Below are 15,527 nucleotides of genomic sequence, written 5' to 3' on the forward strand. Positions count from 1 at the left end.
CAACCCAGTCTGCATCGGATCACCCTCTTAAATGGACTCTTTGCTTCAAATACCTTGGCATCTGGGTCTCCTCTGAACCGGAAGACTATGTTAAATTAAATGTTGATCCTATTACGGATTACTTCAAACTTAGGTCCCACTCTTGGAAACGCCTGCCACTGACCGTGACTGGAAGAATAAATCTTTTTAAAATGATAATGCAGCCTAAATATCTTTACGTGCTGCAACACTCCCCTATATACATTCCCAACAAAAAATTTCAATTTATAAGCTCAATACTCTCCTCATTTATTTGGGGTGACAGAAGGGCCAGAATAAAACTCAGTACCCTATGTAAATCTAAGTGTGATGGCGGCTTGGCTCTGCCTAATCTCAGATTATACTATATGGCAGCTCAGTTGTCACAATTGAATGGTTGAGTGGACGTAGTGCTGGCTCTTTGTTGGGCTTTATTGGGGAGCGGACAGGGCCCCAGTTCACCCCACTGCAAGTACTTTTGATGGGTCGGACTCGTAAAATGAATGCTCCTATAATTACACAAGCTATAAGGATCTGGAATATAGCACATAAAATCCTTGGGGGGAAAGGAGTGGATGCAGATACACCGATCTGGCATAATGATACTCTACCTGAATTGTGCAAATTGAGCGGGGACTGTTTTGGTTTCTGGCAGCATCTAGGGGTAGCTTCATTAGGTCAGCTCTATGAAACAAATCGGTTCAAATCCTTTGATCAATTTAAAAGAGACTTCCAGATTCCTCAGAGGGCTTTTTTTCGCTACTTGCAAATTAGACACGCTACCCAGTCACAATTTGGGAATTCCCCAATTTTAATGGCTATTTCCCCAATTAGAACTCTGTTAGAAAGGATGAAGGGGCGGAGAGTCATTTCCTCTGTGTACGCGGAGCTTAACTATCATCAGTCTAGTAACAGTTTATTTCCTCTAAAAGTAAAGTGGGAATCTAATATTGGCACAAGTGACGAGGAGTGGTGTGATATCCTTAAAAGAATTAAAATCGCCACATCTTCGGTTCGCTTCCAGTAAATTCACTTTTATATTTTACACAGGGTATATCATACTCCAACCTCTCTGGCAACAATAGATAAGACCCGGAACACTAAGTGCCCTAAATGTACTCAGCCAGGATGCGACTTCTGGCATTTGCTATGGGAATGTCTGGTGGTTCATGAATTCTGGGAAAGAATATGGAAATGTATTGCTAGGGTTGTGCCTGGAGTCCCTCCTCTGGAACCTAAGCTATGTCTATTCGGGATACCACTAGAGGATAAATTAAGTGTATCTATGTATAAATTTGTTTTGATAACACTTACTTTGGCAAAGATTGTTATAGCGCGTAACTGGCTTGCAATTGAAAAACCAGAGTTCCACAATTGGAGGGCCTTGGTAAATGAGACCATGGACCATGAGAGATACACATATACTTTACGAAGGGCTGAGCACAAATATCATGACGTTTGGTCTTCATGGTATGAATCCAAGTATAGACGTAAAAGGGTGGTTCAGGTTGCTAGCTAATATAGCGATAGAGCCCCGAGTGGCTTGAGCTAAGTCAAGCAAACCCTATTAAATTGGCTCAGATATACTTGGTATCTTTTAGTGGTGACTCTGCTGTTGGTACTCGTATTGCATTTGTACACTCATTTATCTATTTACTTATGTTCATATGTACTTGCCTGGTCACATCTGGACCTGCTCCCTCTACTTTATATAATTTTGTACTATTTTGTATCCATACCAATATCTACACCCGCATTGATCTCACCCCAGTGCTTTGAATAACGGCTGACGAATGTAATGTTATGATTTGTCTTTAATTTTGTTTGTTAAAACTCAATAAAATAATACCCGATTCAAAAAAAAAAAACAAAAAAAAAAAAACACTGATGACCCCCAAGCCTTTTGAACTAATGTTCTGTGGACAAATGAGTCAAAAAGTTTACTTTTTGGAAGACGTGGGTTCTGTTATATTTAGCATCAATCCAATACAGCATTCCACAGTAAGAACATGCCAGCAGTGAAACATGGTAGTGGTAGTGCTTTACTGCTTCAGGACCTGGGCATCTACCAGAAAATTCTGATGGAGAATGTCCGGTCATTAGTCCATGATCTGAAGCTCAAGAAACATTGGGTTATACAGCAAGACAACAATCCAAAGCTCAAGAGCAAATCAAACTCTGAATGGCTCAAAAGAAACAAAAATAAAGGTTTTGGAGTTGTCAAGTCAAAGTCCGATTGACTAGAACACTGTGGCAGCACCTTAAATGGGCAGTTCAAGTTCAAAAACCATCCACAGCAATGTGAAATATCTCCAGTTATTGGAAGTGTTTGGTTGCAGATGTTGCTTTTAAAGGAGGCACAACCAGCTATTAAGTTCAGGGGGGCAATTCATTTGTCATATAGTTGAATAACTTTTTTCTTTCAATAAATAAAATGACCATCACTTTATTTACATAGCGCCACTGATTCCGCTGTGCTGCACAGAGAACTCACTCACATCAGTCCCTGTCCCATTGGAGCTTAGTGTCTAAATTCCTTAACATACACACAGACAGAGACTAAGGTTAATTGGCTGCTATCAAAATTGACCCACTAGTATGTTTTTGGAGTGTGGGAGGAAACCAGAGCACCTGGAGGAAGCCCACGCAAACACGGGAGAACATACAAACTCCACACAGATAAGACCATGGTTGGGAATTGAACTCATGACCCCAGCGCTGTGAGGCAGAAATGCTAACCACTAAGCCACCGTGCTTAGTACAGATGTGTCAATTGTTCTTCTCTCAAGAGGGGCTGGAGGTTTATCTCCTGTCTGCCATGTCCAACGTCATGGGCACAGCTCCCACACTACGAGCTGAAAATGTAATTACCTATTGTTCACAAATGTTGCTACATTCTTCCAAGAGTTCTCTGTCAGCTTAACCTCAAGGCCGTGGGCTTACATCTTGTAAAACTGCTTATCAGCAGAAAAATTAATAATCTCTTTTAGCACATAATATTTCTATGCGAGTTACAAAAATGGCTGAACAAAGGCTTTATGAAGACTTAACAAAAAAAAATTATATTTAACAGTAGCAAGAAGAGTGGGAAGGAATAGTTTTTTTGGTAAAACTTTTGCATAAAACAAACAAATAAGAAAAACAAAAAAAAATAACCACACCCTTTTTTCCATGGCGATTCCTCTCTAGTAACTTTTGCACAATTAGCTTGGCCATAGAAAAGTTGTCCAAACAAAACAAATAAGTTATCTGTGTACATTACCATACATGTCATTTTGGGAGCACACGCCACCGGAATAAATATGGTGCCCATAGAAACAGAGAGCCAACATAAACAGACAGGAAGGCTGGGCACTGAAAACAGCTGTTCCCAGATGTTACTACACTGACCACAGTCCATAGCAGGGAGACACATCATACAAAAAAACATAGCTTTTGGCTACATATTAAACTGATCAGTTCAATATATGACAACTTAGAAGGTAAGCAAAATATAATTTCTGTATTAGACACGTTACCCTACAAGTCTTTAAAATACTGTAAAATAAGCTGCTATGCCTGCTTCACCAAGATTTCCTCTTATTTACATAGAGGTAAAGAAGAGCACGTAGGCTAGTTTACTTTAAGTTTGCAATTTCATACAAACTCACCAACGTAAGGACTGCAGACATAAAACCACAGCGACATCTACAGGTGAGACAGGGCGTCGCTTTAGATTTGGCACAGCTGTTGTGCTTGCAGTTTCCACTTAACCTATTTCTAGAAAGCCTGGAGAAATTAATGTAACAGCTTCTGTGCTGAAATCAAGCATGCTTCCTTTGCAGTTAATTTAATTTGACCAGTAAGACTAAATGTTTTCCATTCAAAATTCAAACATCTGTCCTTATAAAAATTTGCAGACAGGCACACGAGGGTTATAAACATGTGGTTGTCAAATTAATTGTCCTTTATAAATCATCATCAGCTATTTATATAGCACCACTAATTCCGCAGCGCTGTACAGAGAACATCAGTCCCTGCCCCCATTGGAACTTAGTCTAAATTCCCTAACATACACACACACACGGACAGAAACTAGGGTCAATTTTGATAGCAGCCAAATAAACCTACCAGTATGTTTTTGGAGTGTGGGAGGACACCGGAGCACCCGGGGGAAACCTACGCAAACACGGAGAGAACATACAAACTCCACACAGATAAGGCCATGGTCGGAAAACAAACTTATAATCCCAGTGCTGTGAGGCAGAAGTACTAACCTCTAGGCTACTGTGCTGCCCATAAATACGGTGCAATATTGTATCATTTTTCTACTTTTTAATTTTTATGTACTTACAATACATCTTCCAGTGAACCAAATTTTTCTGTTATAGCACTTCTACAAATCACAAGAGACAGTGGTCACAAGCAAAAGTGGCATTACAAGATGAGGCCATAGCATCACAAACACCATCATCTAGCACCTGTGATACCAACCATCATTTTATATAGTATCTGTGATGATGATGATGATGATGATGATTACAGTTCTTAACAAATAGGGGCATAGCTTGATACCAAGACATGGCGCACAAGAGTTTCCAAAAATACAAGTATTCTTGGAACCAGACCATTGTCTAGAAACCATTTGAGGGGCTAAAGAATCTTTTCATAGGAATGCTAAACACACAGCAACTGACTTTTGTCCATTGACCTTTAAATATTTATAGAGACACATTGGAACATCAGAATGCGCTAGTTCTATTTTACGGTAACTGTTGCGAATGATCATGTGACCCAACCGCTGTGAACTAATGTGTCAGGGTTCTATCAGTTTCTATAAGCTCCCCATTGACCCTAGCAGCATGTAAGCATTCCCCCCAGAACAATCAGTTTTCTCCCACAGATCTGGGATTTGAAAAGCTACAGGGGCACAGAAAATGGTGCCTCAAGAAGTTACATAATCTGAATAAAACACTACCGGTGGGTAGATTTATTGTGGTGTGGTAGGAGTAAGTTATGTGTGCCACTCAATTATTATTTTTATTAAAAAGTGTGAATCCTACAGTAAATTTATATTAAATGTCACCTCAGTATTCCCATGATCAGTACAAAAGCATAAGGCAGAAGGTAGTAAGGGGGAATGGATGGGGTCAAAGAGATGTATATTCCATGTGGATAACAGGACAGACAACAATGGAAGAGCGTACACATTGTGCAGGCAAGTATGTAGACTGCGAGGACACTAGATCCTATCCATGTCGGATGCTAGATACAGGAGTTTGTGTTTTCCTTGCTCTGTTCCAGGTGGGAATATACACAGTCTGGTGCTTAAGAAATAAAAACTTCAACATATTCCATTTCTCGTAAAATATAGAGACAAGGGGGTTTATTTACTAACCTACGGGTTTGAAAAAGTGGAGATGTTGCCTATAGCAACCAGATTCTAGTTATTTATTTAGTACCATGCTACAAAATTACAGCTAGAGCCTGATTAGTTGGTATAAGCAACATTTACACTTTTTCAAACCAGCAGTTTAGTAAATATACCCCCATACGTTTTAATGAGACTCCATAATTTAGTTTGAAGAAAAATAAAGCCAAAGAAACTGGACCAGAGCACTGTTTTTGGCAATTTTATTGTTGAAATCAATACAATCCATGATCATTCATTAAAGAACGTACGATCACTTTCCACAGTATACAAGTCATGCATATGTACAGTGACCATTTAAGGACTTGCATATGTTTTTAAAAACAATTTAAAGTGCTCCTAAAATGCTCAAAAAAACCCACAAAAAAAGCTCCCCTCCCCCCCAAAAATAAAACACATACATTTACAAGAAAATAAAAAGTTAATTTTTGGACTGTGGATTTTGAGGAATCGCAGCGCCTTCAAATGGTAAGGAGCTGGACACATTCATTAACTGCCCTGTGTGCATTCTTTCGTTCACTCGTAGCTCGCAGCCATCTTGAAGCATGCGGATAGCTATTCGGGCAATGTTCTTAGAATCATCCAGACCACTGTGGAGACGGCCATCATAACTCATTCCCAGCTTCTCCAGCATTGTTAGCAGCTTTGTCTGATTTCTTGGAACCTGTTCATTAAAAGAAATAGCATTTGAAAAAAAAAACAAAAAAAAAAAAAACACCACCACATTTTGAGCAAGTTATTTTACATAACAAAAAGATGTACCTAATGTCTATGGAGAGGATGTAATCCTGTACATATTACTACTTAGGGAAGAGGCGAAAAATAACTATAAGCACTTAGACGAAGATGGCCGACAGGTGTTCAGAATAGTATAAGACCACTGCACCGGTCCTCTAAAACAGCTGGCTACCGATACAATATTAGTTAATAGGATACAGATCAAATTCTAAAGACCAACATTAGTAGTAAAGCAGGCTGAAAATATGAAGTTTGCAGCCAACATAAAAACAAAAATGTATTTGGTTGCAAATGCCACACTGTACCAACCTTGTAAAAATTTCCATAACACTTGCGAATGTTGATCCATTTCTTTGCAAATCGAGGGTATTTAATCCGACTTACATGACATTGCATGTTTAGAAACTTACTCATATCCCATGACCTGAAAATAGTAAATCAGACATGCCTTAGCAAAAGTCATCACAGCAAAATTCATCACAGCCAGCACCTATCAATCCGACATTTTGATGAGATATAGTACAGAAGTAGCAGCTTTCTGATCGCAAGGATTTAAAAAATTTTTTTTTTATTATTAAAGGGGTTAAAGAATTACGTTTACTCTGCAGAAAGACCCCATAACAACAAAACACTGTAGTCGTAAGAGTAGACAGTGTTTTAGGCACCTCAAACTCTTTGTTTTTTTTTTGCTTTTAAAGAAAAACCTAATGAATATAAGGGTTGTTTTTTTTATTGTATCTTTGATTTCTATATTTACAATAATCAAATTTTGCAGCCAAGATTTGTACTTTCACTATTTACTGCATAAAATATGCAGCAGTCACACTTTTCCAAGGCATTCCAGAAAACAACAGAAGGATTGAATACTAACATTCTACACATAATTGGCAGACACACATCATACTTTGCGTTAAACTACACTGTGCATGTCCAGGAATGGACTATACACCAGTGAATGAAAGTACATCCAAATAATCTTCAACTGTCCCCTCCAACAATGTTCATAAAATTTGAGGAAGATTTAAGAAAAATTGAGGTCACAAACATTTTGATCAATTAGAAATTGAACTACACAAACTTTGGGACGGTTGTACATTTTGAAGATTGTAGATTTGAATTTTTGCACTTTCAATACTGTAGAGAAAGTTTGATTTTAGTTCACATTACACTTTTTTAGTGTATAATCTTTTTGAGTATAAGATTGTTGATTGGCAGCACCATCTCTGTTTTCAAATTTTATGAACATTGTTTGAGGCTTTTGATCCGTAAAGCCAAAAATCAAACAGAGGGCAGCTCCCGATTATCAGCGCTAATACACCAATAGCTTTTATTTTTTTGTCCCTTCCAACAGTCTATGATTTCATGAGCGGTACAGGAGAGTTGAGAGTCACATGCACGTAGTCAGTCTACAGTAAAAGCGTGTCAAGGTGGAGCGCATGCAGTAGGGTCATAGTCTAACTTTGGGCATATCAGAGGTATGTGTTTTTCTGCCTTATCTCTTGTACCAGCTACAGGTCAGGTGTAAGTGCCGAGTGATAGTGATAACCATCATGTATGTATGCTAGAACATGTGTTTGCAATCAAGAGCAACTGTAAAAATGCATTTATGTACAGTAGACATTATCAGGATAAATGTATTTCATGGAAGAAAACTAAATGAAAAAAAAAACAAAAACAAGACTTTAATGATTTTTCATTAATTATATTATTAACAAGTGACAATAATTGAATACTTTTTTCTGTAAATTCTTCTGGAACTTTACATTGCACACTTGTATTATATGTATCCTGCAGTGTGTCTGTCTCAAAAGTGCAGTATATGCACAGCATACCTACAACTGTATTCAACAAGGTGTTTTTTCAGATCTGTTTGTAGTTAAATACAAATGTGCATATGCACATTGGGGCAAAACTGTGGCCAAGTGGTTAGCACTTCTGCCTCACAGCGCCGGGGTAATGAGTTTAATTCCCGACCATGGCCTTATCTGTGTGGAGTTTGTATGTTCTCCCTGTGTTTGCGTGGGTTTCCTCCAGGTGCTCCGGTTTACTCCCACACTTCAAAAAAAAAAAAAACATACTAGTAGGTTAATTGGCTGCTACCAAAATTGACCCTAGTCTCTCTCTCTCTCTGTGTATGTTAGGGAATTTAGACTGTAAGCTCCAATGGGGCAGGGACTGATGTGAGTAAGTTCTCTGTTCAACGCTGCAGAATCAGTGTCGCTTTATAGATAAATGGTGATGATGATTACGTGCATTTAAAAACAAAACCTGCACAATACGTTAGTTTTACATGCCTTAAGGAATCAGGCCCAATATGTGAGATAAGCTCCCTCGTGTGACCTTCAGGAGTACTGCATGCATAGTTTTCAGAGCAAGGCTCATGGTTTGTAAATACAAGGACCAGCATCTTACCCATCAGTCAGGATAGCATATTTGTACTTTGTACCCAGCTCCTTCTCTCTCATCCAATTCACAACACTTTGGAGAACCACAGGAAATGTGTCCGCTTGGTCAACAACATCCTGTGGGAAGAAAGCTGCATCAATTACCTTTATCAAAGAAATAACAAAAGAACACTCTTAAAAGTGGTATGCTTGCTACAAAAGGAGAAGTGGGTGCGACAGACATATATTGAATGAACAAAACACTAGGGGGTATATTTACTAAACTCCAGGTTTGAAAAAGTGGGGATGTTGCCTATAGCAGCCAATCGGAATCTAGCTTTCATTTATTTAGTACTTTCTACAAAATGACAGCTAGAATCCGATTGGTCGCTATAGGCAACATCCCCGCTTTTTCAAACCCGCAGCTTAGTAAATCTAGCCCTAGGTGTCCATTTCTCATCAGTTTAGCTTCATTGCCGTTCAATTTCAAACATTCTATCAATATCACCTATGAAAGGCCACTACATTGAAGTGTTGTATTAGAGTGGTGCAAATATTTTAGCTTATCTAACAATTAAGGAGCCAGTTCAGGTTCAGTACAATCACTGTCCTCTCTTCATCATCATCATCATCATTTATTTATATAGCGCCACTAATTCCGCAGCGCTGTACAGAGAACTCATTCACATCAGTCCCTGCCCCATTGGAGCTTACAGTCTAAATTCCCTAATATATACACACACTCACACAAAGACAGACAGAGAGGGAGACAGACAGAGACTAGGGTCAATTTTTGTTTGCAGCCAATTAACCTACCAGTATGTTTTTTGGAGTAACTGCAGGGTATGCAGCCCTCACGGGGTGGGGGATAGGAGGACAAGTTACCTTGTAAGTTTGTATAACCAGATGTTCATTTTTAGTCATACTGGCTGGTATACTTTGCATACAGCAACTTACCCCACACATTTTATATATGTATTTTTTTATTTTACCTTGACAAAGCCTTAGTTCACATGTTAAAACAGGCAGTCAGCATGGCTGATACAATAGTTATTCAAGAAAAAAAAAAAAAGAAAGGAAAAGGATTTAAGAAACCTCAGAATTGATTAGGTTGTTTTAAGATGTGAAAGTGTAGATTGACCACCACTTGCAACCATTTACCTGGGTTATTCCAGTAAGATTAACACAGAATTCAGAAAGCTGCGATTTGATTTCTGGCCTCACATAGCGTTGGAAAGTATCTTCCTATAGAGTAAAAATCAGGTCATAAAACATAAAAATGCAGTAAGTTAAATCACTAAAGATATCTACATTATTACATGCAGTTGCAGCCTAGTATATTGTAAGATTTAGCCAACATTATTGCAGGTGCCAGTTAGCAACTACTGAATATCTGCTTTACATGCTAGGTCATGTATCTTGCTTAGGCTTATACATCAAGACTGTACGAACATATACAACACACAAAGTAGTTATTTATGGCTTTTTCCTTTTGTGGGGAAGCAGTCTTTTAAAGTAGTGCGTGGATGCAACACTTAAAAACACAAGACCACTGTCTGTCATTTTGATGACACAAACACACCACAAGTGAGAACTCCAGGATCCAGCTCTAAAAAACTAATTAAAAAAATTATAGTTTAATTTTAGGGTGCAGCAATGGACAGTGGGGAAACCAGAGCATACACTTAAAGGACAAAAAAAGAAGGAGCAGACCTAAAACCTACGGTAGAAAAGGAACTGCCCCTGAGAGCTTACAAACTAATGGGGAAGGGACTAAGCAGGGGAAGGAGGAGAGGCCGTGGGTCATGCAACAGAATCTTTAACTTAAATGCTACAGCTATAGAACCTCCACACAGGTGATTTGATAACTATCATAATCAGCTATTTATATAGCGCTACTATTTCCGCAGCACTGTACAGAGAACTCGCTCACATCATTCCCTGTCCCATTGGAGCTTACATTCTAAATCCCCCAACAGACACACACAGACAGACTATGGTCAATTTGATAGAAGCCAATTAACCTACTAGTATGTTTTTGGAATATGGGAGGAAACCGGAGAACCCGAAGGAAACCCACGCAAACACGGGGAGAACTATATATCTTTGTTTTCTTGCATTATCATATAACCAATTATTTATAAATATGCTTGTTATCCTCTCTCTATGGCAGTGTTGGCTAACCTGTAACACTCCATGTGTTGTGAAACTACAAGTCCCAGCATGCTTTGGCTATAGCAGCTTATTGCTGGAAGGGTATGCAGGGACTTGTAGTTTCACAACACCTGGAGTGTCACAGGTTAGCCAACACTGCTCTAGGGCGTTCCCTGGAATGACTACTATCATATATAGAACGAGAAAATTTTATTTTTGGGGCATTATCCAGACTGAAGGCTCATATGAGATTTTTAAAAACAAATAGAAAATTTAAAACAGTAAATTTTCTATTTTAAAACTTTGTGTTCCCTAAAAAAAAATAAAAAAAATAATAGTAAAACCATTAAAATATCATAGTAATACTCAGAGAGTGTATTTGCAACTTTGTATGATAAATGTTACAAGAACAAGTATACACTGTGTAATCCTATGTTAAAATACAGATTCAGCTTAATACAAATTATTGTCAGTCTCTCCATTACCGTGCTAACATAGGGGTTGATTGTAAACAACATTTTTTTTCTCTCCCTCAACCTTTAGTTATTACTTGATGATTTTCACCCACAATCTTATTAAAATAGTTTTAACTAACAATGATTTTCATATTGCGGCTTCCTCTTAGTGAGGAAGCAGAGTGCTTCTTGTTTAGCAGAATAGATCATTTCCATAAAAGAACAAAAAGTTTCTTTTAGAATAGCTGTAATTAGCATCACTACTGAGATTAACCGACATCAGTTTCAGTGTTTCTTGTTTTGTTAACTTTTTATTGATATTCTCAAGCAAGTTCATTATCATTTAGTACTATTTGGCCTTTCTTCACTTTTAATTATGACGACAGATTTAAGCATCCGGCAGGGGCTGGCTGGCAAATTTTAGCCAGGGGGATCGGTGGGGCTCGGCTCATTAGCCTATAAGGAACATTTTAAAGGACAAAAATGCAGGTTTCCCAGCACAAGGCAGCCCACTATGGAAGCGGCCCAGGGGCAGATGCCTGCAAGCCCAGTCTCCCCTTTATATCAGGGGTTATCAACCTCTGTTGCCCTGTTTGTTCTTGCAGTTTCCTTACCAGCACTTCTAAAATGTCACTTTGACCGCTGATGTTAACATAAAATGCCGCCAGACACTCAGCACGTGTAACAATTAATTTTCAGAGATGACAGGAAAATGTTGTACTTTACAGCAGAGTCTGAGCACTTAAGTATCCACTGTGCTCTAAAGTCTACCAAGGTATCAGACATTCAAAGTTCTCCTAGTAGGACAGCTGACCAGAGGTTCCAGAAGGGTAAGTGTCTGACCAACCAAGTACTGTAAAAGCAGTGGTTTTACTCTAATTTAGGGTGAGGTTTACAATTCACACTACACCACACTAGCAAGTTCAGCATGTTTAGAAATTTATACTAGACTAAAAGTGAATAAAAAAAAAAAGTAGATATATATTTTGCAACCTATGCAAAAGTATGACTGTCTGGTGTTAAACCTAGAACGACCTGATGCACAAACTCACAATTTCCAAAGTCCTCGTGTTGAGCAAGACAATGGGATACTCTATGATCTCATGGATGTAATCTGGATCATTCGTCTCTTCACAGGTGGCCTCAAAGTCAATAATACAGATGTAGTCGTAGTATGTATCAGTGTTACTGGAGTCCTTTGCCAACGTGTGAGTAAGTTTCTGCTTCTTGTAGTAATTCTTTAGACGCTTCTTGAGAACATCCTTCACTCCTCTGTGTTGAACAAATATTTTTGGGGTCAGTCACTTATTTTGCTTTAATCCTTTTAATTAACTTTCTTAGCACATACAACAGATCACATATAGGATATTGCATATCCCAAGTCAGCATTTACTCTGTAATTTCCACTATAAATATTGTCTTAAAGGACCAACACAGCGAATTTGAATGATGTAAACCAGCCAAGTTCCAAATTCAAAAAAATATAATAAAGAAAGAGCTCATTAATTACACACTGCATTAATTGTAAACATTTGGTATTTAAAAACACCTGCGTGTCACGGTCAGAGGTTACTAAAAATAAGAACATAGCTACAAAAAAAAAAATAAAAAAAAATGAAAAATCACTCGTAGCGGGAGATTCAATTAGCTGCAGCTCTATGGAGTGGAGATCTTACTCCATTGGGGGAGATTCAATTGCTGACAGTATGGCATGCGGACTTTGTGTTGTGCACATTGCCGGCAATTACAGTAGAAATCTCCACTCATTTTCCCCTCGCACCCCAAAATAAGTGGAGATTTCAGTCAAATATCCGCCATGAGGTGTCCCCTGACGTTTCGGAGACACTTTGCAGCTAACTGAATCTCCCCTATTATGTAATTGGTATGCGATTTGTAGAGATATAATGAAATATATTTATTTTTCATTTCTGAAGGTGCAAATTTGCAATTTCTCAGCACAAATGCTCTTTTTCACATTGCATGCCTATTTTTATACAAATGCACCTAGTTTTACAAGAGCGAGCATGGATTTGGAGGCCAGCATGTCAGCTTCTGCAGGAGGTGGATGGGTCAGGGGCATTCGTTGCAGAGTGCAGATTAGACACATGAATGAGCTTTCGTTTGCACTAACATGCAAACCAGACAATTGGTTTTGTGGGAGATTGTTTAAAAGGATGAAGAAGGTGCACTTACAGGGACTTCCAATGCTCTGCATTAAGGTCACAGTCTTAAAAATACACAAAAGTGACCCATGTAATAAAGACCCAATATCTCATCACTCCTATGACCCAGAAAGCTAGGCGCAGACTTATGTACTGGTGCTGTTACAAGGACCAAGGATTGGACACACATTTTGCAATGTGCTAGTCAGCCAAGCAGTCACAAAAAGCACAGGTCTCCATTTTTACAAACCATTAAATTACCCTAACAATTTTTCCAAGTGGACAACTGACTAACATAACAAAGAGCATTTGTGTTAGGTAGGGTCTTTGTTTGTAAAAGCGTTAGTTCATGTCAAGGATGCATCCATTGGGATAAATGATATCCATGTTAACAGTTCACGCAGCACTTACTATGCACTGAACCTCAGGAGCATAATAAACATGTGTGTACACAGTCCAATGCATAGCAAAAAATATTTTTTCATTCACTTTTCTTTAAAGTTAACTTAAATAATTAAATATATGTTGGAATGTTAATAGTTATTTACAGGGTTCATTTGTCCACAAATAAACTTACTGAACGCGTGACCATTTTGTGTTAAGTGATGTATGAAACATTAAATAAGGTGCTATGTAAACTGCATCGACAAGTCATCAAATCAAACATATGTAATAGATGAAAAGGGTCCGAATGTCCAGGTAATACTTACCGAGTGTCTAGCTTTAATTCTATAAGCTTCGATTTCAACTCATCTTTACTCATTCTGTTAACACAACCATTTGCAAATGCAATCTCTTTGTAGACTGGATCACTGAAGTCACTTGAACAAGACCTGGCCGTAGAAGTCACTTTGCCTTCTTGATCTTCGAGTCTGCTTCTCTGTTTGACCGGAGAGGAAATTTAGCACTTACTGTTGGTAGCAGTCATGAGATACTTGATGCACACTCAAAGCATAGTTAGAAAACACGTTATACCTTGTACAGCTGTACTAAGGACCAGAGCAATATCAGTTACAAAGAGGCTGAAAAAAGTGTATCAAGTTAAAATTCTCCTGAATTTTCCCACTGTTGGGAAGCCAAGGGAAAAAAAAACCCTTAAAGAAAATATAATACCGCTCAACTCCATAAATAAGCAATCCGATTTATTTTTCTATCAACATTATCTGTTGTGCAGACAATGGTTATCATGCCATATTCCCCCTTTCCATGGGATTTGTCCCCAATAACTGAAAAAGATACAAAATATATATATATATATATATATATATATATATATATATATATATATATATATATATATAAAAAATTTATTTTATTTTTCAAGACAAAAAGGAGTAGACCCTTACAAAGATTCTAATAACACAAACATACATTTACCCCTCCAATGAGATCAACGTTCTTCATTTTCCTGGACAGATCATCCTCCAGGTCTCCGGGGTGGAGAGGTCTATTCTCCTTCTGATCCTCCATGGTGGAGCTGATCTGACTGTGATGTCCCGGTCTCTGTCACTTTACAGCCCTCTTGCCATCACTCCCAAGTCAGGAGCCGATGGAGGCAGACACACATAAAACAGGTGGAAATGCCGTGGAACCTGTCTCTACACCACAGCTGTGCGTGCTTTACAAACCACTGACATTTGGGAAGTCTCAAACGTTTGATCCAGTAGCCTTAAATATCGTCCTTGTGTCCTGCCACTACCACCAAACCTCAAGTCACAACTACCCGCTACCACCTCACTCCAACTGTATATTCTTGTGTATCCCGCCTCTGGCAGAGGAGTGACGTACTTCCCGGCCACATGACTCAAGAAGGCGCTGAAATTACTCGTGTTCTGGAGACCGAAATCGCCATATTGGATTCGGGTACTATTTGTACAAACTGTAGTAAGGGAAAGACCGCACAGTTAATGGCGAAATAACGTGACGTTATGGTATGCGTTATTATCACATCAGCGGTGGTCTAAGCGAGACTATTATGTCATTTAACAAAGAACGAGTCAAGGAATATTATTGTCATACACTAATAAGTTGTTACTATGTTATTATAGAGATAACACATTATTTACTAGAAGTCAACTTTACAACAAGAAGAGTGCTTGGATACATATGGAGAAGACTGCAATACTAGAGGTGAACAGCAGGTGGCGAAACAAGCAATCAAATGGTAGCCGTCGCAGTCGAAATTAGACATGATCCATGTTTTCAA

At 38.5% G+C, this 15,527-nt stretch overlaps 1 protein-coding gene across 3 annotated transcripts; it reads right to left on the reverse strand.

The window, feature by feature from the left end:
- Positions 1-5,617: 5,617 nt before the first annotated feature.
- Positions 5,618-15,138, reverse strand: ERI1 (exoribonuclease 1). Of its 3 annotated transcripts, none has more exons than XM_075204616.1 (7): positions 14,699-15,138; positions 14,032-14,201; positions 12,212-12,431; positions 9,712-9,795; positions 8,579-8,688; positions 6,476-6,590; positions 5,618-6,092 (listed from the first exon to the last, which is right to left on the reverse strand). In XM_075204616.1, the coding sequence occupies exons 1-7, from the start codon at positions 14,789-14,791 to the stop codon at positions 5,850-5,852; spliced, it is 1,035 nt and encodes a 344-aa protein (XP_075060717.1). In that variant the 5' UTR covers positions 14,792-15,138; the 3' UTR covers positions 5,618-5,849. The 3 variants fall into 3 exon arrangements, with proteins under 3 accessions (XP_075060717.1, XP_075060715.1, XP_075060716.1); XM_075204614.1 differs by having other exon boundaries at positions 14,032-14,208; positions 14,697-15,138; XM_075204615.1 differs by having other exon boundaries at positions 14,693-15,138.
- Between the last annotated feature and the right edge of the window lie 389 nt (positions 15,139-15,527).

The sequence above is a fragment of the Mixophyes fleayi genome, chromosome 1, assembly GCF_038048845.1.
Source record: "Mixophyes fleayi isolate aMixFle1 chromosome 1, aMixFle1.hap1, whole genome shotgun sequence".
Lineage (NCBI taxonomy): Eukaryota > Metazoa > Chordata > Amphibia > Anura > Limnodynastidae > Mixophyes > Mixophyes fleayi.

Excerpts from the sequence above, each read along its gene's own strand:
- ERI1 (XM_075204614.1), bottom strand. The coding sequence starts at position 14,791 with ATGGAGGATCAGAAGGAGAATAGACCTCTCCACCCCGGAGACCTGGAG. Across the intron at positions 12,432-14,031 it reads GAATTAAAGCTAGACACTCG|AGGAGTGAAGGATGTTCTCA; the intron begins GTAAGTATTACC and ends TGTTCAACACAG. Across the intron at positions 9,796-12,211 it reads ACACGAGGACTTTGGAAATT|GAAGATACTTTCCAACGCTA; the intron begins GTGAGTTTGTGC and ends TTTACTCTATAG.